Source organism: Falco biarmicus, chromosome 14, assembly GCF_023638135.1.
Source record: "Falco biarmicus isolate bFalBia1 chromosome 14, bFalBia1.pri, whole genome shotgun sequence".
Classification (NCBI taxonomy): domain Eukaryota; kingdom Metazoa; phylum Chordata; class Aves; order Falconiformes; family Falconidae; genus Falco; species Falco biarmicus.
Window position 1 is genome coordinate 23,162,539 of NC_079301.1, and position 24,578 is coordinate 23,187,116.

The window sequence follows — 24,578 nt, forward strand, 5'->3', positions numbered from 1 at the left end:
GTATGCCTATTCAGATGCATTCCTTCATGAAACAAAATAGCCTACAGCTTCAAAAGAATGAGGCCATACAGGGGTCTTAGGCTTCAAAGAAGGTCTTAGGACTTAACACTAGCCCTTTTAACATGAACAAAAGTGGTTTGGAAGAAACTGTTGTACTCAAGTATGTTTTTACAAAAAACACAATTCTGAAAAAAAGAGATGGCTAGGAGAGCTGCTGTGCGCAGGCTGCGCACTCAGTCTGAATGGGCTCTGCAAGGTCTGGATGGCACTGTCATTTCAGTTCAGCAAGACAACCACTGGAGAATCCAAATCTCTGTCCCTGCATCCACGCAGAAGAGTGGCTGTGACCTACAGAACAACTTACCTTTCAGTTTCTCAGCAATAATGCTGCACTCATGGTCGGAGTAATGGACGACAGGAGGTGGGGAGGGTGGGCGGAAGCGCTCCTCTTCCAGCCTCCTGCGATGGCGCTCCTCTCTTGCCAGCATCCGCTGCTTACATTCCCACTCATACAGATCATCCCGAGCCTGAGCAAAATCTACATGCAGGCGCCCAGTATCCTTCTTGTCAGTGCTGGAGCCCAGCCTGATGCGATAGCCTGGCAGTGATGACAACAGTGTTCAGACAAGACAGGTGACTCACCCTGGGCTCCAGCCACCCACCAGTGCCCATCTCATTCCTACAGAGCCAGAAAGCTCCTAATCAGAAGAGTTTCACGCACAGAGAGTGATGCTGGAAAAGGAGACATTGTTAGGGGGTCTGCTGCTATCTGCCTGTGTTTTGCACATGCTAGGCAAGATCTTACATGTATTGTTCCTCTTCTAAACACTAGCAGGTACTGGGTCTCAAGTAGCAACTGTTTAACTTCACATAACCTCTCAGGCTGTGGGACTATGCCCAGCTGTTCACATGGGGAAGGCAGAACTGCTTTAGGTTCTTCCACATTTTCAAACTCCAGAAGCTGGGGATAGGAAGAGGGGCATGAGACATGAGGTGCAGCAAAGACGGCAGCAGGTAGATGGTTGTAATCTTCGGAAAGCCCCCATCATCCAGTGGGAGCAGGAATAAGGTTGGCAAATGTGCCTGTCCAATGTACGGAAACTCTTCTCACCAACATGGTTTGCAGGACTCCTTTCCTGGAGTTTCACAACAAACATGCTAGAAGGTTCTCCTTTATGATTAAGAAAAGCACAGGTGGGATATATGGAAGAAAATATGAACTACAGAGAGACTTGGTACAAAGAACAAACCCAGAAGCAATGCCTGCATGTGGAAAACACTAACGCCTGTGCGTATGACCATGGCTTTGAGCAGGAGAAGCTATAAGCAGAGAACGCCTGCAGCTAAAGAGGCTGTACTGGCTATGTAGAAGCGGCAACCACAGAGACATACAGCTAACGGGGCACTGCAAGTCTAACTGACTTCCACAGTCTCTGGAATGAAACACAATGTTTACAGTCAGTCAAAACAGACTACAGAAAAGTTTCCACTACTTTAAACAGCAATCTTATCTTATCTTGACAATCTCATCTCTGGGGAAAGAGTACAAGCTTTGGAGGCAGTACCCTGGTTTATTAATATACTGAAAGAACACATTTGGAAGGGATTCTAGCATGGAAATAGGAAGTACGACTGTATTTTTCTAGAATGGTAGAGTGAGGTGGAAAGCCCAGGCTGCTCAGGGCAGATGTAACCAGCAGAGCAAATGTGGGCTTGGCTGGAAACGCACAGTCTGCCAGCTACACAGTCTGTGAACACCATCTATGTGGTCTCTCACCTCCATGAAACAAACCTCTTAAAACCCTACAGATGCAGAGCAGGGGCTCCCTAGGCAAAAGAAGCCCAGGTGTCTCAGCTCTGATGACTAAAAGAGAGAGAAAAAAGTACTGATAGAAGTCAAGCAGACTATCCAATTAACAAGCAATTGAGAGCAACTGCAAATTTTGATAGGACTCTTAAGCACTATCTACATAATCTGCTGGACATTTATCCAGGTAAGATGAGGATGGACACTGACTGTACCTCATCCCAGTATTTTGTAGAGGTTTGCAGTACCCAAGGTCATAAAGCATTATTATATTTCCTATCAAGAGCAGTTCTCATGTATTCAAGCAGAAATGCAATAGCAGCAGAAAAAGAGGCAAACTGACACGTTACTCAAGTCTTCCAATTACAACAAAGCCTATTATTGCAACTACAAAGAAGTCACTACATCTCTGTCCCAGAATTTTAAGCTGCCACCTGAGACAGAAATTCACCTACCAGAAAGATAAAGTGCCTTGTCCACCATGAACTCCTCAGCAAAGCGGATATGACAGAAATTCTTCTTACTCTTCCGAATAGCTATGACTTCCCCGCACTGCTCAAACACCTCCATAATGATCTGCTCTGTTCCGTTTTCCGGCAGTCCTCCAACAAACACTGTCTTACACCCTGGAGGCCTCTCTCTTGTTGCTGGAGGAGGAAGATCTGAAGAGAGCAAGAGAAGACAGATCAGGTTAGTTTTTGGTTTGTCACCACGATTCCTTTCATTTGCCCACCCCTCCTGAGATGACCACACCTTCTTGGCTTCCTTCAAACATATACCCAGCCACACCGCGTTCGACTTCACCAAGCAGCACATCTATAGCACTGCTGAGGTACTATACAAGAATAAGTATGTTTACCAGCCTGTTTCCAAACAAAAGGTCTCAAAGCCTGAAGCCCTCCAAACACTCTCCCTAGCACAAGCAAGCCCCTTGAGCTCCTGTTGTAGAACATGAGCAGCACCAGGACCTCAAAACTTTATCATGGGAGGTGCTACACAAGCACAGCTTAAAGGATTGTCCTAACATAAAGAATACATAGAAAACATATAGCGAGGATCCTAAAGGGTAAAAAACTATACAGCAGTCTGTAAAGGGTACAAAAATGTTACTGTTAAGGGAAGGTCATGAACCAAATTTAGACTAAAAGATATTACAGAAGGAAGAGATGAAGGAAATAGTATAGCACCAAGAGGTATAGAAAGAATTAACGTGGTTTTTTACCTGTATGGCTAAAATGAACCACAGAACACAAAAGCAGGCTGAAAGCTAAGCCTAGTTTGCCAGAAGCAGGTTGCCGAGTACACTCACTTCCCCACCTGGTAACCCTACAGCACACAAAAGAGACTGCATGAGACAGCTGTGATGTGGAGAAGTGTTTTTCCAGTACCAAACTCATTTCATGCCCAGGTGCCCACCTGGCAAGTGCAGTGAAACCCTCCCCAACTCAGCACATGAAGGCTGAGAAGGATTATGCACTTGTTACCTGGTGTCTTCTAACATTTGGAAAATCCTAAATTAATTTCAGTGCTGAGATCCATTGCTCCAGTTAAGTTCACAGAACTATACTACTTAAACATCTATTTAACAAAACAGCTGTATTACATTCTTTTAATTCTTTGGCATATTTCCAGCAAAGTTCTTACAAAAGCAATTAGGAGGTTTATTTTCTTTTTGTTTGGAAATGGCTCCTTTTGGTTCCCACACCGAGCCTGACCACTGACTTGCTACAGCCTTATGAAACAACAGCCTTAACCTTTTCTGTAAACCCCAATTCTGCGCCAACAGTTGCTTTTAATGTCCTACTCTTACTTTACAAGAACGGAAGCTGCAAGGCAGTACCCAGCCAGGAGCTCATCCAGTCCAGTGCCAGCTCATAGCAAGGGCCTCCAGGAACGACTCACAAGCTCTGTGAGATGCTGAGGTTCCCCTCTCAGAGTAACACTGACCACAACTGCTAGGTTTTCCCCAAGAACCTGAAATCCAAGTTTAATTCTCTTTCCAGTACACCTTCATAATCTTATCAAATATTCCCTCTGTCTACTTTGCTATCAATATGCATTTTTCTTGGAAACTTCCTAATTTACCAGCCCTGATCACGCCTCAAGAGCCATCCCCGCAGTCTAACATTTATTTGTACTGAACAGTTTTGCACAGATCGTGTCTCAGATCATAGGTTAGGTCTGTCATAAGTACATAAAACACAAGATAACAGCTGTAACAGAAGGTGCTGAACCCACGCTATCTGCATTTTGCAAAAAACAGGTTTTTAAGTTGAAGGGTTGTCAAACACTGGAACAGGCTGCCCAGAGAAGTGGTGGAGTCACCACCCCTGGAGGGATTTGAAAGACTAGTAGATGTGGCACTTAGGGATGTGGTTTAGCGGTGGGCTTGGCAGCGCTGGGTTAACAGTTGGACTCGATCCTAAAGAGCTTTTCCAATCTAAACCATTCTATGATTCTTTAAGTCTTTAGCAAAATAATGGCAATAGGAGTTCTTGTAAAGTTTTCTGCTAGGCTGGCTCAGAGGAAGAGAAATACCTCCCCTGGCAAATATCCCTGACAGATATTTACCAGGAATTAACGTTTCAGACTACATCTGTTCACAAGGCCACACTAAAGGAGGGATTAAAACAGCAGGAGAACCAGAAGAGGACAAAAGTCCCAGGAAAACAGGACCAAGCACATTCCATGCAGTCAAGGACAGAAATGCATAGGCCTGGATGAAGTCGAAGAGCCAGTCTGTTACAAGAAGGGAAGGTTACAAGGAGGGACAGTTCTTCAAAGTAGATAAACCATTACTACAAGCAATCCACAGCACCAAGAAATGCTAGCAGCCCTGATGAATGAGAAACAGAGAGTATGGAGAGTTACAAACACAGGAGAAGGGGAGCGGAAGACATGCATGCAGGAGCACCCTGGTGCAAGTTCCGCCTACACAGCATATGCAGACCTCAGGCTGAAAAACTACCGTGTGGCTAGAAGAAATTGAGAACACATACCTCGAAAGCTGTGTCCAATTGTTTCTGTGTTTGTTATTTATCCGCATGGAGATGCACTCTTGTTACATGTTTGGAGGCCAGGAAAGGACTAACAGTGCATCTTCCTTCTAACACAGCATGCAGAATTCTTGAACTGGCTTGTCAATGAGTATTTAATTTTTTAAAAACGCAACAAAAAAACCCAACCCCAAAACTGTTTCCAGGACAAAAAGAAAAATGGAGAAGCAACTGCACTTGCTTCAGTTAGGAACCTAAACAAGAGTACTTAAACCTGCTGAAGCAGGACACATAACAAAATTGTTGGAAGAAAAATGGGCAACCTCCAAATGAAGTAGGCATGGCTATGTGCAGGAAGGACCAAAATTAGCCGTAGAGCTTTGTGGGTCAATTGTGAGACAGTGAAAAGAAGAATACCATAGATAAAATCAGAAATTACTTGGACCACAGTGCGCTTAAGGAGAGAATTTGGCTAAGACTAGAAATTTTTACATATTTTTAAGTATTATTTTAGAGTATTTTTAATGTTCTAAAACAGGGGTCCTCAAACTATGGCCCGCGGGCCGGATATGCACCACCCCCCCTGGTTCCTCAATCTGGCCCCCGGTATTTACAGAACCTCCCGCCCTCCCTTGCCCGCCCCAAGCAAGGGGTTGGGGGGGGGGGGGGGGGAACCAAGCAGCTGCAGATGACTGCCCACCCCTTCATCCGCGTGCCGGCCCCCTGGTTAAAAAGTTTGAGGACCCCTGTTCTAAAAAGACATTGCTATGGTATGCTTCATGTGCTATGAAGAACTCTATGACACTAAGTTTCTCAGATAAAAGCTGAAGAACAAATGCATTGATAACGATGTTGCAAATGACAAGTCAATGCATTTCATCAGGTAGTTCTTAAGCCAATAAGACGTGACACTTGAAATCCAAGGGGCAGTAATTTATAAACATTGCAGACACCATCTAGGACTAAAACAAACAATCTTGATGGAGCAACTACAAGTCGATATGCTTTAACTGAAATGAAAAGCTAAAAAAGCAATGCTTTTGCTGTGGGTTTTGTAACTGAAGATGCTTTTATTTCATAGCAGCAACCTTAAGAAATTAAAGAACTGGTCTGAAAAGTTCTAAGGACTCAAATTTAATCAAAGCTTCCAATAAATAAGCTGGAGCCTGTATGTCAAAGAAAAAAAAAAAAAAAAAAAGGCCTCACCCTGCAAGCCTAACTGGATGAGTAGTCACTCAAAACCAGATTTCAGAAATACATACGCAGAGTCTGCAAGAAACAGGGAAGGAACTGATTACCATAGAAATGTACAGGTTTGAGGCAGAAAGAGTGAGGGCAAAGTAAGATTTGACCAAAAAACGTAACCAAGACAATCTAGAATCTTTTAATGGAAATTAATACAAGTACCAGTAAGCTCCTCAACCAGAAAAATCCCAAACTAACACAAAGAACTGGAACAGACTGGATGCGAAGTACATAACTGATAAATATCTGTTCTAACAGCAATGGCTAAAGATACCCTCCAAACCCTTCCACACCTACATTTTGTTAGCTATTTCATCATCTTCATCTTTCCCTGCACAAGCCCAGCCAACTGACAGGTACCAATGGTTTTCCCCGCTGTTTTATTTTATTATGAAAGTGAGGAGAAAGGGTCAGTCAGCTAGTTTGAAGGGAATAATTGTTTCTTGCTACAGCCTGGTGAGCCCTGACTGTCTGTTTCTTAAAGTTTTCTTACTTCCAACTGCCTCTGCTCTCCTGCCATCACATTCCACAAAACCCAGAGCATGCCCATCTCTCAGCATGGACCACACTGGCTGATCCAGTGCTCTTACTTCCAAGAGCTCACTGTCTTTGAAGTCTTAGATAACATATGCAAGAATCACACTGTGAAGATTAGAGCTGAAATATCTAGAGACTTGATATGCTTTCTTCCCCAGTCCTTATCAATCTAACAACTGAAAAGGCTATTTACAGAAACGGCAGACATTCAGTGACAAGAACTTTTCCTATTGTCACCTGCTTGCTGCATCTCATCATAGTGCTCACCGCACAGCTGCTATGTCCAGGCAATGTAATGGCTCTTCTCTTACATACAGGTTTTGTAGAAAAAATATACACACACAGTATTCCTATGTAGACAGACAGAAACAGGACAAAACAGACAGTTACGTGGGTTAGGTGGGAAGAGAGTGCAGCTTTTGCAGTGAATGATCTCCTTCACAGCAGGCATGTCTGGTGGGATGGGAGGTGGGACTATCCCCAAGCCTGGCATCATGGGGTTGATCGGAGGGATTCCAGTCATCATTCCAAGAGCAGGATCAAAATCTAAATGGCAGAAAGAATAAGGGAGTCAGGTAGTGGTTTGGACTCATACAGTAACCGTTTACTCAGACAGAAAATACAGTAGTCCCCCCACACGTGTCAGTGAAAATTAGCTGAATAAAGAACAATCAAGAGAGAACATTAGTGTTCATTGCGCCTTAGATCACTAGAACGTCACTAGATCTGTGCCCTGACAACAACTTTTTAAACACCAGTTCATTGTGGTTGCCTCAACCAAATAAATTTTCCCTGTTCAAATAAACTACTGCCTTTTCCACTCTGTGGACACCATCTCCCATCTAGTATCAAAACCTTCCCCAGTGAGGTTTATCCACAAAGAAGTGTGGCATATGGAAACTAATGAAACCAAACTGGGTTAGGTTTTAAGTACTTTAGTAGTGCAGACAGCTTAAGTGCATCACCTTGCAAACTAGACAACTGTACCAATTTCAGCAGCTAAGAACATGTCAGAATAATACTGGGTAAAACATACGCAGAAGAGAAGCATTTAAGGAAACACTTTTTCCTGCACCTTACCCTGATTAAATTGTTCCTAGGCTTTAGTCAGCACTCTGACTATATCCAAGTAGCATTTTGCTTTAGTTTTACTTGGCATTGGAAGCAAAATCCAAAAAGAGCAAAATCAAACAGAGCCGTCAAAGGAGGGGTATTTTACCCATTCAGAAGTTGTGAACCCTGAGGAAGCAATACCTTTAAGCAACTCAAATGGGAACGGTACGACTAGATGCCTTATGGAGAAGGCTCATGGGTTTGAGAATGTCAGCAGCTGAGCTGTGAAGCCAACCAGTACCAGAAGGGCCAGCTGGTACTACCAGTGTGAGATCTTGGAAAGAACTCCCTCCTGCAAGCACATGACATCCTCTCTACCCTCTAGCACCACAAGTCTTTTTACAGCAGCAGCAGCTCTGAAGACCCAGGCAATCCCAAAATACCACAGGACACTACCACAGAATACACACTCCTGAGCACTACAGTCTTTGAATCTGGCTGCCTGTTTCAGATGTACACAGATAAAATTAATCTTGCAAGGTACAGACAAACTTACAAATAGGCAGAACTGAGTGGTACAGAGGCAACATTTTCGTTTTGTCCTAAGCTGGCATCATTTCAGATGCTATTCATATCCCTAAGGCTACATTTTTACATTCGTCTCTTCACAGCCACTACTTACAGTAATTCAGATGCAAGACAGCTTTCAGTGCCCAGACTGGATGTTTGGGTTTGGTAGCTGAACTTTATTTTCCTTTGTATTTTGAAATATTTTACTTGGACTACATTTCTATACAGTTTATGTATGTTGTTTTGCTGGCCTAATTTGGATTTCCTTGCACTTGGTACATATGGACGGCCACAGTAAAAACACAGATCTGAAGCAAATGCTCTGCCAGGAAACAAGCATTTCAGAGGAACGTGCAAGAAATCTTCTTGTAGCCAACTGTGAAATATGGATGTAGGAATACATGTGAACTGTATCTTTATCCATGGCCAGCTGATGCTGGGATGGCCTGGTCTATGACATCTGGCTTGGAAAGCATGACATTAAAGCTGCACATTTATGTTCCTTAGTAGATTTCAGAGATGATACCGTCAAAAAGATCAGGCAGACATCACTGTTTTCAGCTTTTTTAAATAGTATTTTCACTTACCTTAAAAAGATTTAAATACGGTGCAATTTAAATTACTGCTCCCTATGATGGTGCTACATGACTCCCCAGAATGCACTGCGCACAGATTTCCAGAAGAAGTGGGTTGTGCGGAGTGACAAGGGCTGGCCTCAGTGACTGAGGCTATACCTGTACAACTGCTGTCTTGAGACACAGAGGTGGGCCTTGACTCACAGATTTGGACCAGGGAAGAGAGGATGGGGAGAGGCAACCCCATCCCAGATCCCTGCATATTCACATATTGCCAATTTGAAGTTCAACATAAAGGTCACCTCATGGATGGCTGTGACCTTCAATGACAAAACTCACTGAAGATACGAGACAGCTGAAGAAAAATTGCAGGACTTAGTCCTAAGCAAACAACAACCTGATCCAACCTGAGATGAGGGTATTGCCACAGAAGTGCAACAAGCACAGGACAGCCCATTTCCCGAAGGGCTAGAAGAACACTTACCAAAACCAGCATCCTGGCCTCCAACTTACTAATACATCTTTTGGATTTCCTAGGTTTAGGCTGGGATGCCTATTACTTCCCTCCCTTTTGGCAACACCTGTGCCAGCAAACTCAATCCCAGCTGTGAAGCATTAGACTTGTCTCACCAATGCTGCTGGACTGGGCCAGCCAGCCCCTGGGCACGCAGCAGGTACCACAGGGACGTGAAGGACCCCCCTAAGCAGCACAGAAGTCACTCCAGGACACCAGCTCTCCACAGCCTGTGCCCTGCTACACACAGGCTTGGTATTCTCCTGTTAAAGCACTCTTGAGATAGTAAAGCAACTCTTCAGTTTCTTGGAGCTGTACCCCAAAACACCAGCAGGGAGCAATCTGGACCTTGCCCAGTGGTGCCTATCAATTGAAACTGGAAGAAGAGGAATAGCCAAAGCTCTCACTGCTGAGACAGCACAGAGGATGGGAGATACACAGAGCACACGGCATCTGCTGGAAAACACAGAGACCATTCAAAACGTCTATGTGTTAAGAGTCCAAGATCCCATTTGAATTGCCAGCATAGTCTGATATAGGTACACCCAAGAGATCAAGAGTACGACCTCAGCACTGGCAGCAAGAGGGGCAAAACAAGGTGCATTTCAGCCACCTCCCCACCATCCTTGACAGTGTGGTGGCTGTTCTTCCTGTCCCTACAGCCAGTGCCAGGGGCCGCATGTCAAGGACAGGCAAGTGAACCCACTGCTACAATTTTTGCAAGCCTCTAAATTCAGTCCCTTCACATTTTATAATTCTTCATGCTAATGACAGCAGTCTCACCTTGTCCTGGTAATTTGTTGCTGCTTCCAGGTTAGCCGACAGCAACGTGCATGGATGCTAATTATAGAAAATCCTTAATGTGGGTAACAGAGGAGCTTGGGGAATCCGAGAGAGGGGACAGCTTTCTAAAAGCGTGAACAGATACAATTATTAGAAGCAAAAGAACTAGCAGGGCAATGAACTATCTTCTCACAACGAAAGGTAGAAAGTGCATGTGCAAGCAAGGGCAAACAGAACATGTGTCTGCTGGATTTGTGGTGAGCATTGCTGTTTTATGGCTCAAACCAGCAATGTGCAAGACAACTTGCCAGCTTGCAGAGAGACCTGCTTCTTCTGTTAAGAAGCTGAGCCCATGGCTACAGGCCAGCATCCAAGAGGCTTAAAAAGCAGATTCAGAAGAGCCACTCTCCGTTTTTAAGAAGAAAAAAAGAAGAAAAAAGTCCTCAAGGACTCTAGAGTTGAAAAACATCAGGCCTGCCAGGTACTTTTTGATGAAAGCTATGAAAACCTTTTTTACACAAAGCTTGGATGGAGCAAAAGGTGCTGTGCATTCATTTTAGACCCAAGGTCCTCTAAAGCATCTCACAACTATATACTTTACTTCCTCCGTAGGGAACAGAAATTGGTTGATGAATTCTTCAGCATTTTTAGAACTTTTTTTTTTACTGTGACCCAAAACTTTAGTCCCACCTAGCTTTCAGCAAAGATGATCCACACAGCACATCAAGCTTCCCTTACCTCTCATCTTTAATAAATACTATAGATATGTCTGGTCTGAACTTCAGATCATCACAGTGCTTGGGAACTGATCCATATTCACCAGAGCATCCTGCTTTCTTATAGCTTTATCAGAATGGTTTAGAAAAAACAGTGCTTTTAAGTTGTTTGTGTTGGGTGCAGACCTCCTGATCTCAAAAGGATCAAAACAATCACTCAGAAGCCTTCCCCTAGTCTTACAGCAGGGAATGGGAGGCTCGCTTCAAACTTGTGTGTTCTCCTAGGATGTTTTTATTTGACAGAAGCATATAAACAGAAGAATGACACTAAAAAAACACCCCTACAGGAAAGATAAATGTGAAACAAGGCCTAGGGGACAGAATAGTACAGCCTGCAAAACTTAGAGCAAGTTAAGTGATGCTGTTAGTTAAATATAGTATCAGCTGCACAGCAAACTATCTGCTCTGTGCCAGAAGAGCAGAAATAGGACTGTGGAGTGCTGCCAATGCAGAGACTCTCTCCCCAGGTGAGCAGACAATTATTCAGGCAGGAGACAGCATCCTTCTCAAGCACTTAATGCAGTAAAGCACAGAGTAATTTCATTCCAGGAGTTTGATCCTGCACTACTGAGAAACCAGGTACAGCAGAGCTCTTTTCCTACAGGAGCTCTTTAATAAATCCTGGATAGGATGACTCACCCATGCACATGTACTCTGGACTACAAGGTGTTCAGTTCTGGAGCAGAATCGTCCATTAATTTCTGCCATATCCATTTTACTGCCCTATTGCTTTCTCCTTCATCTCTCTCCCACACTTCCTCTTAAGCAGTTCCAGTTCAGCTTAGAATGATGTGTTACTTGGTATCACTGGTTTCCTGAGCTCTCCGTGGGACCTTCCTTCCGTTAGTCCACTGCAGAGTATATCTAGAGGTACCTCACAATAATCATTGTTTGCATCAAAAAACATGTATTCTCATTTTCTATTAAATCAGTTTTAAACCACTGGTCTCTAAATAAATCACTTGCAGACACTAATGCATTTCAAACACAGCTTATTAGTGGTTTTTATATGCAGTAGGCATTTATCTAACTCAACTGAAACAGATTCTTCCCCAAGACACCCTTGAAAGAAAAGCCAAGTCTAGATGAGCTCACATACCAGGCAGGAGGGGTTGTCCTGTCATCCCCATGGGAGCCATCCCCAGATTGTTCATTGCAGTGGCCCAGGCAGTCGGGTCTGACATTGGCAAGCCCATCAGAATGGAGTCAAGGCTTAGATTTCTGCTACCATCTGCCAAGAGGAAAAAAGTGATTACAAGCTTAGTGCGTATCCCAACTCTTCTGCAGGGCATACGAGGCCCAGTGAGGCTCTACAGCATCAACATCCAAAACCAGATTTGAACCTAACACACAAGAAAGGCAAATGAAAGAAAAAAACCCCACCAACCAAAAAAAAAAATAAAAATCAGTGCTGCCCTTCTTGAGCAGACGACATTTTACAGAAGCAAGGTCTATGAAAACACTGCTTTCCAAGAGCATCTAAATTACAGTTGATCCACTACAATGCACAGCTCTAAGGGGCCTTTAAGAAACATAGATTAAAGAGGAGGAATCAAAGTATACTCCTTACAAGACATTTATGAACTAGGGACAAACATTCAGCAAGCATGAATTGTCATAACTGCACTGAATTTAACAGAGATGGCCAGACTGTTCCAGCAGAGAGTACTTCCATTGCCATTTAAAGACATTTCGCTTTCATGCTAAAAAGGGAAAGAAAGCAAAGTACATCACCATGCTGCTGACAGCAGCAGTACCAGTGTGATTTGTTCAAGGTCCAGCAGTTACCTGGCAGTCCAGGTAGAATCATTGACATTGTATAAACATGTGGCTTAATTAAACACTCAGACCTTCAGTGATTTAGCTGGGTCAACCATGCCTTTAGCTGGTTAATCCCATCACCACCAAGACATATGCTTGTTCTTTTTGTTTGCACAGGTTTAACTAGAGATGCTCAAATGCAAAAAAAATATATCTGATTTCAAAAAGGAAAAAAAAATATGCTTAGCACAAAATTAGCTCTGTACGGGGGGGGAAAAAAAAAGAAAAAAACACCACCAAAACACAAACCCCACACAACCTTTTTGTCTTGTGGAAAAACACAGAATGACTCATCCAGTTCAAAAAAGCCAACAACCAGCACCCAGGGCATTCTGTGCATTCAGACCAGATATAAGGAAGACACTTTTTATGACGAGGGTAGTAAAACACTGGCAAGGGTTGTTCAGAGAGGTTGTCAATACCCCATCCCTGGAAACATTCAAGGTCAGGTTGGATGGGGCTCTGAGCAACCTGATCTAGTTGAAGAAGTCCCTGCTCATGGCAGGGGGGTTGGACTAGGTAGACTACACCTTTAAAGGTCCCTTCCAAATCAAACTATTCTGTGATTTCCCTCAGTTGTGTTTCAATCAGCTTTTGCAACCTATGGCCCTCCTCTCCTGAACAAAATACAAAACTGGGACAGCTCAGCATTTAACTCATTTGTTTCAGGAGATCTGGGACAAGCCTGAACTTTAGTTATCACCATTCATCTGTCAGTGTCAGACCATACAGGCTACCAGGTCAGGCACAAAGAGAGAGAAACAGAGGATACAGGAGAAATGAGATCACTGAGTTTGTAGTGGCTAGTTTAAAGGAAAGAAATGAAATCAAAGATGAAAAAGGAAGCACCGACATAGAAGCCAAAATATGCAGAGAAAGGCAGCAATGCAGTGAGATCACAGATCATCACACTGCACAAGAGTGAAAAGCTGAGAGCTCCCTCACTGTCCCATAAGCATCTATCCAGAAGACACTGCACTGGGATGGCACGCAAAACAGTGCTTCACCTACCTATCCCAAGCATACCTGGACTATTCCAGTCCAGAACCATACGTATTATTGAACAAATAATCAACAAATTCAAGTTGTGCAAGGTCCTGGTCTCACATCTCTGCATCCAGGTGTCCAAAAAAACCAACATTTGGATTTCATGATGACAGTGTGGGCAGCCAAAGGTTGTGCCAGAACAACCCACAGCCCTCTGCAAGCCTGCTCTGATGGCAGAAATCCTGACAGCTGGATCAGGGCACTGAAAGCTGCCCTGTTACAGTGCACTGCACAGCTCAGCCTGAAGAACTTGGATATTCACAGTTTCCAAGAGTAATGATCAGATTTTGATGCTTAAAAAGCAGATCTGCACCGAAACAATCCAGTACAGGAGAGATGCAGGTGGTCTGTGTATCCACCATGCACAAGACAAACTTACAACATTTAAGGACCTCCAGGTGTATAAAGGAAACATGCAAAATAATGAAAGGAACAAGATATACCCCTGACTCCATCCACTTCCAACAGTCCTAGACTCCTCCTTTGGGACGGGTAGGTTTAGCCCCTGGGACTGTCACATTATCTGTACTCGCAAGCTGACTTAAGTCTCCCATCAGTTGTGATGCATCTCATAGCACAGAGCCAAAACCCACCACCTTCTTCCCAGAGGAAGAATGGAGGTATCCTCCTCCACCTGCTCCTCTGAGCCAGCCCCACATCTGCTTCATACACCATCTCCAGGAACAGTACCCAAGCACAAGGTACAATTACCTTGAAGGCAAGGTACTAACATACCATCAGTAGGTTACCCGAATCCCAAGGGGAACACTCAGGCTATCATGCCTCCAAGGGACCCCTGACATTCAATATCTTCTTGGTACAGAACAGAGAGATCACAATTGTGTAGTACATTACACTACACATCACAAAACCAGAGTCACAGTTACGTCTTGTTCCACAGTTGGACAAAGTCTCTACAAGGAGATGAGAACGCGATATTGTTGCCAACTGTGTGACAGAGACAACAGGAACAAGTCCTTCTTTGGCTGCAAGGAGGTATCTTAGGGTAGTTCATCTTAGTTGAATCAAGAAATGAGGCTGCAGAAGAGTGATCACAGCAGAGACTGGTAACCAAAAAAACCTTATCAGAGTTAATCTAGATAGAAAAATAGAGAGCCGTTGCAAAAAAAAAAATTCTCAAGAGATTATAAAGGAGAGAATTCAGTCAAACACAATGAGAAGGGGAAGGACAGGGAAGGAGACACACTAGAAGGACAGGATAAGCGCTCAGTCAGGAGGTTAAGCTCCACACTCCCAGTGGAGCTCTCCTGTGCTCTACCAGCATTTCAAAATCATCCTTAAACTGTGCTGGACTATTATCTGTAAAGTTCCAGATTTTTCTTCAAGTTTCCTTTAAAGTATTTTTCTCTTCAGGGAAACAGAATTGGACAATTACATTTCAATCTCTCTTTCCGCAACTATACGCTTTGCACATCACCTCCCCTCAGCAAGATGGCACCTCTACCTCTGGTCCAGTCTAGACCTCCTCCTCCTCCTGCACCTGGCACCTCTCTACAGAAAAGTTACACAACTAATTCCCACAGACTGCTATCTACACGAGGTACTTAACATCTCATCTTCATGGCTTGAGCAGATGCCATGTTTCCACAGTCACCCTGGTGGGATTGTGGTTTTCAATCACAATAAAATCTGCAAACACACTTTTCAGTCTGTTTCTTTCCCAATCAGTCTGTGAGAAATACAAGGAAAATTTCTTAGATACCAGCTTCAGTAAGGCTCCTAGATCTGGTATTACAACATCATAAGCTATTATGGCTCATTTAACAATTTGATGTTTAAGATGTCATAAAATCAATGTCTCCAGTCACTCAGGCTGATCTGCCTTATTAAGCTTTTCGTTATGGTCATGATTTTAGTATTGAGGTATCGTCCAATTAGAAGAAAAGGATAAATCAACTGGGACAGATATAGAGAGATTCCATAATGACTAAAAAAAATAATACAGAAGTTGCTTTTGTTTTGCACAGAAACAACAACGAGCACTCACCCAAAGCCACACAAGCATGGAACTGCAAACACCAGCCTGACTGCAAGCGGTACCAAACCAGAGCTTCACTTCCATCTGTCCACCTTCTGCATTAACACCTCGGCACAGCAGCTGGTTTCGGTCTATGCTTACATGGATGCCTTCTCTATGGCCAGCTGCAGAGCTGCTACTTGGCTCACCTGCAGGAGCATTTGCTCTCTTCCTCTTCTTGCCCGGATCACTTCCATTCTTGGCTGGGCTTTCTGACACCCGCAAGCCAGCAGCGCTGCCAAGCTGCAGAGATTCGTTGCTGTTGCCAGGATCAAAGGACAGATGGTTTAAGCCTAAAAGAGAAAAATACACTCAGAAACTTTCTTTAAATTCGTTTGCGATGCTTCGGGATCACAGCAATAAGACAAACGCCCAGTCGAAGGTACAAGATGCCCTGCAGGTCCCTGATGGATCCCAGGAAGGATTCTGATGGAGACACCAAGGCCCAAACAGGCCCAGGAAGACCAGAATTAGGTTTCAAAAACAGTGCAACCTTTAAAATATTCACTAACTATAAAACACACTGAAATATCAAGTAACCAATAGCCTGAATATGACTCAAAAATTACTTACCTGATTACTCAAAGGTTTTTGTTCCCTAGAAGTTTTGAGGTTTTCCTTTCATTCACAAACATTCCCATCCCTACACAGGGCAAACCTTCCTCTAGACACAGTGCAGTGTCATGGTTTCTATTCTCGAGGATTACACTTCCAAGAACTTGTTAACAAACATGGTTGCTGTGTACAGCTGTAAATAGACAAGAGTGGACACGGAGAGCCTGAAGGGACTCTTCTCTTAGCTACTGAAAGGTGAGAACACAAGAAGCAGCCAAAAAAATAAGTACTATTCGGCTGGCAACAACAATAGTCACGCCCGACTATGCAAGATGCCTACAATGCTGTTTCTTAAATACCCCAAAGTTAAAATATCACTGAGGTCATGAGGGCTCAGGAAAACAAATCTCAAATGCAGCAGGTTAAAAATAGAAAGAGACCATGCGCAGCAAAGAAATAGAGAGCGCAGAAAAGAAGCTATTATAAGTTTTACCTCTATTATTATCCAGCTGACGGAAAAGGCAACGCTAAACTTCAAAGTGTGTTTTCCCATGCTTGGGCGTAGGGAAGGATGCTGACAAGCAGCAATACAGCCAGACACTTGTACTGCCAGGCCTGAAACCGATAGATGTCCTACCCTGGATGAAGATGACATGCCACGCAGACATTCAGCATTAACCTACACCTGAACATTTATGCACACCACCACTCAGGTGTTTACTTTCTAACCCACTGAAGAGCAAAGGCAGCTACTCACTCCAATTATCTCCATCATCAGTTTGAGCTGGGACACAATTACGCTCTATGGTATAGGAGTACTTGGATGCTGCATCTGCTCTAATGACTGTGCTGGAGAGGGAAGCAGCTGTCTCCAGCAGAGCTGAGCTAACAAGAAATGAAAAACTACTTGTGTTCTTTAAAAAAAAATATTTATTAATGTATTTAAAAAAAAACAAAACAAAACACAGATTCCTTAGCTACTGGATAAACGCTAGGGTCTACAGGATGCAAAGGAAGTTCTCGCAGCTGTACAGCCAAGCACCCCTACCAGTTAGGTCATGAGTTAAGCCATAAGAAATGGCCGGAACTGACAGAACAGTTCATGCCAGTCCAGAGGGGAGGCAGCACCGCCCCGAGCTGCCCAACACTCCCCACACACCTGTGCCAGCCCTGGAGACCTCCTGTGATCTGATTCTGCTCATGCTCCAGGCAGAAACTAAAGCAGCTCCAGGCAGAAACTAAAGCAGCTCCAGGCAGAAACTAAAGCAGCTCCAGGCAGAAACTAAAGCAGCTCCAGGCAGAAACTAAAGCAGCTCCTGGGAAGCGGGTGATGTTCTGCTAGGATTAGTACTGCTCACAGGAGCTGCTGTGCATGCCTGAGGACCAACAGCAGAGCCTGGAAAGCACCCTCCAAAATGACTACTGCAAGTTTGAATCGGGACCAGTTGCCTCAAAGGATGAAGTTCACCACATACAAGAGGATGAGGTGGGCATGAGTAGCAATCTGACAAGGAACATGGAGACTTCAGTTCACCTTGTTATCGGCCAGCACCCCGAGCTGAGCAGCAGGTCAGGAATAACTGGGTCCCCACCCACAAAGTTGACTTTTTGTCCTAGTTTCAGCTGGGCTAGTTAATCTTCATAGTACCCAGTACGGGGCTATGTTTCGGATTTAGGATAAGAATGATACAAAATTATTTAAAGATAAAAAGAGAGAATTTAAAAAAGAGGCTGTTAATAACTCTTACAGTAAAACAGTTAACAAGACATGGCCTTGGGAGAAGGAATAGATCCCAGAAAAAACCTCAAGCTAAGAAATGACAAGCTCAAGGAAAACCAAACAGTTAATGAGAACAGAAAACTACTTCGACTACACGTGAACTACCCTAGTTAGCATACTAGAAGATCCACCCTCAGCAGAGTCCCCTACTAACAAAGCCCCTTCCCCACAGAACATGCATGGTGAAAGAATACTCTACATGGAAGCTTGTAAGAACCCATGAGAATTAAGTGCAACTAAACATACTTGTAAACAATTGTTCAAAGTGTATGAAATGTTTCACCATGTGTTAAGAGGTGTGCTAGCTTTCTGGATTTACCACCTAGCACCCACTCCTGTGCAGACATGCTTCTAAGCTAGGGGTTTTTTTGTTGTTTGTTTTTTTGGTTTAGGGTTTTAAGTTTTCTGATCTTGGATGAAAACAAAGATCCAGAGCTCTGCAGTTAGATGGTTGTCTGCTCTTCTTGACTGACATTTTGTGGGCCTACAACTCTTCCAAGATCATGTGAACTTTGACACCTTAAAGCCAGCCACTGAAAACTCGTACAAGCCACATGTTGCAGCATTCCTGCATATTCTCTTTGCAAAGAACACTGCTGTCCCACACACCTCTGAAGAACAGTAAGAAATGGTTTGCTAGCACTTGGACCAAGGCTTCAACTGCCAGCTTATGAAGCTGAGTTTTAGTTTGCTACTTAATAGGCAGCAAATATAAAGAATGCTAAACAGGCGTAATACGATCACAGTGCACCATGCCAGGAATGCAACCTGCTGCTGCAGTCCATGCAAGCCATGGGCAAGAGTCCTGCTGAAAGCTCCCATGAGCTTTATCAAGTTATGCCATCAAAAAGAGATGCACTCACGATGGCTGCAACACTGACAGACAGGAGAAATCGAACAACAACCTGAACATGTCATACAGCTGGAGCTTTCAGAGCCACATGTAGACATTGGAAAGAGACAGATCTCACATGACAACTGCAGAACAAAAAGCAAGACTCTTACCCAACGGTCACAGAAGGGGATTCAACCAACAAGTGACGATGTTGCAGCAGAGGACAGGGTCACCCTAAGCTCCCTTTAGAGGGGGAAGAACAGTTACCCACACAGCCAACAGCTATCTGCATATCCACAGTTCAGAGCACAATTCCTCTCACCTAGGAACACCTCAAATCAAACTGTATTTGGTCACAGGAATCATGCCACTGGCTGCTGGTGACACTCTTCATTCACTACAGACAAAAGTACAGCCGGCCAGCTCAGACTTGCTACCTCAGGGAGAAATGAATCCCACACCTACAGTCAGGCACCTCACAACAGCAAAGCTGCTGAAGGACATACCAGCTGTGATGCACGATGTAGAGCTTATCAGCCCCAGACTTCTACCTGCTTGATATGAATGTCAGTAGGATACAACACTGCCAGTAATGTTCCAATTGCTCACCAAGAAATGCAAAGCACAATCCATGGGGCAAGAAATACACATGGCAAAAATGACAAAGAATTACCCCTGGTGTCATTCTTTGATAAAGAGGGAAAGCTGAGCAGAATATTTTGGATCACATTACAATATCTTGCACTCCATCAATTAACTTTTGTGTTCAAAATAGACTGGAAACTACTCTGAATATCACTAGCAGGTTCAAAACTATCTCAAAGTAAAACTCTGCTCAAGTATTCAGATCAGAACAGAGAGGCGAGTGGGAACTTGCTGGGAAACCCAACCATTCTCTTCTCTAAAAGCAATTCACAGACTTTCTCACTGGAAGGGGTCTCTAGCAATCATCTAGTCCAGCCCCCCACTCAAAATAGTGCCAGCTCCTGCAGCTTGCTCAGCACTGTCCCATTGGGTCCCAAACGACTCCAAGGACAGACTCCACCACCTCTCCAGGCAATCTGTTCCAGTGCTTAACCACCTTACCAGCAAGCAAAGTTTTATCATGCTTAGTTGAATTTCCTGTGTTTTGATGTGTGCCCTTTAAGCTTTCACGGGGCCCCTCTGAGAAAACTCTGGCTTCATCTTTTTCACACTTTTCCATCAACGTGCATTTGAACACACTGATAAGACTCCCCCTGCCCCAACTCCAAGCCTTCTCTTCTCCCAGTTAAACAATTCCAGCTGCCTCAGCCTCTAATTAGCAGATACCCTAACCCCTTCATCACACTAATTACCCTTCATCAGGCTCACTCCAGAACGTCTGTGACTCGTACTGGGGAGGCAGAACCGGACACAGCAGTACTGGTATGACCTCACCGGTGCCGAGGGGAAGGATCCCCTCCCTCGGCCTGCTGGCAGCGCTCAACCTAATGCAGCCCAGGATGCTGCCGGCCTCCTTTGCCGCCAGGCTAAATTGTTGACTCGTGTTCAACTTATGTGAACCAGAACACTGAAGACTTTTTCCACAAAGCTTCTTTTCAGCAGTTTGTTCTCAGCATGTACCAGCACATGGAGATCATTCCTCTCCAGCATGGGGGACTGTCACCGTAGGAACTAAAGGTAACAGTAACATCAGAAGTTCAGTGGTGTATTTTTTTGAAGGAAAGTCAGGGGAAGTCTAGTATGAGATCAATGACTACCTAGAGGATGCGCTCAGTTCAGCATTACTTCAACAAAAGCAGTTCTACCTACCAATGCGCATGCACTACCTGTGAGAGATGTGGGCAAAACCCAGCAAAAGCATCATGAAGACAACCAGAGTCACCCCTGGGATAACAGCCTGTGGACTTGGCTCAAGCCACTTCATGAACATCCCACTTCCAAAAAATTTATTATTTATGGGCTCTCCATTAAATGTAATCAGATATGGTCTCTAACAGATGCAACGCATGATCCTCTGACGTGAATGCAGCAACATTTTTTTGTGCTGGTACAAATTCATGGTGTCAGATTAAATGCTCAAAGGTGACCACACAGGGTGTGATTAAGGCACCAGTACCAGGAATCCAGATCCAGGTTCACTGTCTCATCAAGCCATGGCTTAGGCCATCCTACTTGAGAGACCACACCAAGATCAGCAAAGAGGTCAGAGCTAAAACCCTCATTCTGCTCCCACTGGAGGATTTGGACTTGTTTTCAACCTCAAGCCATGTAACCACAGTCATGTCTTACATACCAATACTAAAACAGCCACACCAGTAAGCAAGGGCACAAGAATATACACAAAACCAAAAATTATATTGCTCTCAGATTTCCAGAATAAGCAACTGACTTTCTTCTAGCCTTTTTTCCAACTGATACCTCACAGGCCAACGATGCACTTTGACACAGTGCTGAGACACCAAAGTCTTTCCCGTGATTCTCTGCATTAGGATCTAAGACAAAGCTAAAATGGACTGCTTCAAAATAAAGCTTTGTGTCTGAAAACATTACCAAACTGCGGGGGGAAGGAAGAAACTTTGCATCCCTGCCGTGAAACTTAATTTCAATTTACAGGTTGGGGTTTTTTTATTCCAAGCCAACTATTTCTCAACACAAGAACTGGTTTAGAGCTACCCTTCTCATTCCATAGACTCCTCCACAGTGCCTAAACCTCTTCAAAAGGTAGAAATACGACTTTCTTGATTGTAAAGCTAATACTCTGCATTTACAACTTCACTGCAGCATGCAGAACACATGGTACAAGTGCTTTGGAAGAAAAACCCGCTGCTGTCCTTATACAGCCTTGGACTAGAATTCCACAAGTCAGAAACAGTCACAATTTATAGAAAATGGAAGTTGATGAGATCATGAACTGCAACATACTTTTCTTTGCAGGCACAGGCTTGAAATTGAGTAGCTCCTTCACAAGCCAAAACCAAAAACTGATGTATTTTCTGGGTAGTGTTGTCTAGAAACAGTGCTAGAGAGGATGCAGTTACTCTTAGTCTACTCAGACAAGAGATCCTGGTAGCTCCTCCAAAAAGGACTTCCAGGATTCCAAGACCTACTTCCACACGCACTTTTCCTTGTTTTGCTCCAGGCTCTGTGAGCAGAGAAAGCCAGGAGCTATTGCCAAGTGTCACCAAGTTGCCTTCCTCTCAAAAACCTGTTATTTACTTAATTGCGTAAGTCCAGACCTCTGCAAAGGTAACATGGAAAGCATAAAAGTCCCTGTGCAGAGCTGCCTGTCCCAGGAGCCTGCCCACAGCCAGGAACAAGGCACCTGTCAGCTACGAGCCCGAAGGCTCTGGGTGGAGGCACCCACACCACTTGGAGCAGGCAGCCTTGCCCTTGCCTGAGGGCCTCCAGGGCCCACCGAGACAGGATGAGCTACCATCCACAGGCACATTATGGCACACTCAGTATGGAGAAGCAAAACATCTTGGGAAAGCTTTACTCTCACTTCCCCAAGATGGAGAAAGAATAAATGACCCATGAAAGAAAAGGGTAGTACTGAAAAGCTGGCAACAGAAGCAATAAAAAAAACCTAGGCACCTTGTTCACTGCTCTCCTGCAGTTTGCTCCAAGAATTAAACCAAGCCAGAGAAAAGACTTACAATGCGTTTTAGAGTAAGAAAGCCCTCATTATGTCAGCTTTTCCACCCTGCAACTGCTGCATGCCATGGACAGCAGCCACCTTCAGAACAGATTGCCTCTCTTCTACCATTTCAGCAACCTAACGTTCAGCTTGAGCTCCAACCACATCCCACCAGATACACAGAATGTACACAGAAGAAAGCTGAAGCTGCAGAAAAGCTTCTTCCCTGGGTACAAAGCAGGATAAAAGCTGACAGAATCAGCCAGTAAAATTGTGAGGCACAAACATTTTTCCTTTGCGCTGCCCTTAACAAAGCATCCTTGGCCATTTTGAGCTGGTCCACTCAAGAACGAATGGATCGCCAGCACAAGAGCAAGACTCAAGAGTTTTACTCAGTTTTACTGTAGTCCACCAGGAAAGCAAGAAATGAGATTTCTGCATTTGCAGTGAAGTACTATGCAGAAGAAAAGGGGAGGGAGGAGGAGAAAAATTAGTGCTTTCAGCGAGCCTCAGACCAGTGTCAGAATTTCTAGAGAGCCCTACATGGCACAGGCGTTAGCGTGCCTCCAAGCACACCCAGTATGTATGTATCTCCATGGATTTTCAGAAAAGTGAATTTTTAGGAGCAAGATAACCAGGAGCTGCCATAATGCAGTGACTAACAAACTAAAAATTAAAAAAAAAAATCAACTTGGACTAGAAGATTCCTCACTAGAAAAATGGACTGGGGAAAAAAGTGAAGATGCTTAAAGATGAGCAGAAAATTACTATCAGCAAGTCTTCTCACACAACAGCAGCAGGTTCCTGCAGGTGGTCTTCACTTCTGAAAATAGATGCCGAGTTGTGTCTTATGGGAAGACATGCAGCAGTTTCCCACTGTCCTAAATAGCATTAACAATGCACCGCCCCGCCTGTCCCTTTGGGTAAGTATTGATTTGGGTCTGTGCTGACGCTATATATGGCTGTAGCTTTCACAGCACACATTTAAAAAGGGCCTGGATAGAGATAGGAGAGATCTCAATGTTCCAGGCATAAATCAAGGGAAGTATCTACCATCACTGGGTCCCATGCCAGACCCTGGGCGGGACTTCATTTTCCAACCACCAGTTCCTGCTAACAGAGCTTGGTCATTTGCTGTAACGAACAGTGAAAAACAAGAAATCACAAATACTCAACAACATGAACTGAAAAGCACAGGTTTACAGATCACTCCTATTGCCAAGAGCTGAACATGCTGACAACACTTCTACCCAAGACAGAGGTTTGTGCAGCTCACTGTGCAAGGCTACGATTGTACATGAAAACAGCCCCCAAACAGGGCTTCCACTTCAAGATCTTTGTAAAATCTTCCCTACTGGGTTTACTAATGTTCAATCAAATGACAACAGGAGCTTTGACTGCAAGCCTAGCACTGCTTCAAAGGCAAGCAAACCAGCTCGCCCAGGGCCAAGCAAGTGAACCGCATGCTCTGACAGCAACCTCGCGCTGCAGCTGGTCAGACATTTGAATGGTTTTCTTGACATCCAACTATTTAATAAGAAGCAGGTACACTAATCTCTGCCCCATAACTCAAAGAAAAAAAAACAACTAGCAACAGGTACTCTGACACTTTCACATGCCTAAAAGCATTTTAATGATAGACTTAAAAAGCCCATGTAGATTACGCCTGCTCATCAAACTTTCTTACCCAGCATCAAGAGGAACTTAAGAAATGGGCTGACACAGGCTTTACTATAAATATGGATTTACCTTTTGCCAACGTTGGCAAATATATGAAGTATTGCTCAGCCTGAACAGGCGTCCCTCTTTTTTTGTGTTCAGAAATGCAATTTAGAAATAAACTGGATTCCAGGATACAATCTGCCATCTGATTACACAGTAATCATTTTAAAAATCTAAAGAAATGCACTTTAGGAGAAACCCAAAGTACACAGCATCTGCAGTAATCAATTAGAAAACAGCAAGAAAGGGAAAGGGAAAAGATACCAAGGCTTTGAAGTGACACTTTGATACCAACCAACATT

At 44.0% G+C, this 24,578-nt stretch overlaps 1 protein-coding gene across 4 annotated transcripts in view; it reads right to left on the reverse strand.

Moving 5' to 3' along the window:
• Positions 1 to 24,578, reverse strand: part of ENOX2 (ecto-NOX disulfide-thiol exchanger 2) — a 50,134-nt gene that overhangs the window by 21,989 nt on the left and 3,567 nt on the right. For 3 of the 4 annotated variants that reach the window (XM_056359439.1, XM_056359438.1, XM_056359437.1), the window contains exons 2-6: positions 15,912 to 16,055; positions 11,956 to 12,087; positions 6,976 to 7,131; positions 2,263 to 2,469; positions 365 to 598 (exon numbers count right to left, since the gene is read on the reverse strand). In XM_056359439.1, coding sequence (XP_056215414.1) covers positions 365 to 598; positions 2,263 to 2,469; positions 6,976 to 7,131; positions 11,956 to 12,052 — 694 coding nt within the window. In that variant the 5' untranslated portion in view covers positions 12,053 to 12,087; positions 15,912 to 16,055. Of the gene's footprint in view, positions 1 to 364; positions 599 to 2,262; positions 2,470 to 6,975; positions 7,132 to 11,955; positions 12,088 to 15,732; positions 15,884 to 15,911; positions 16,056 to 24,578 lie in introns of those variants that run through there. The other variant, XM_056359440.1, reaches the window with a different exon arrangement.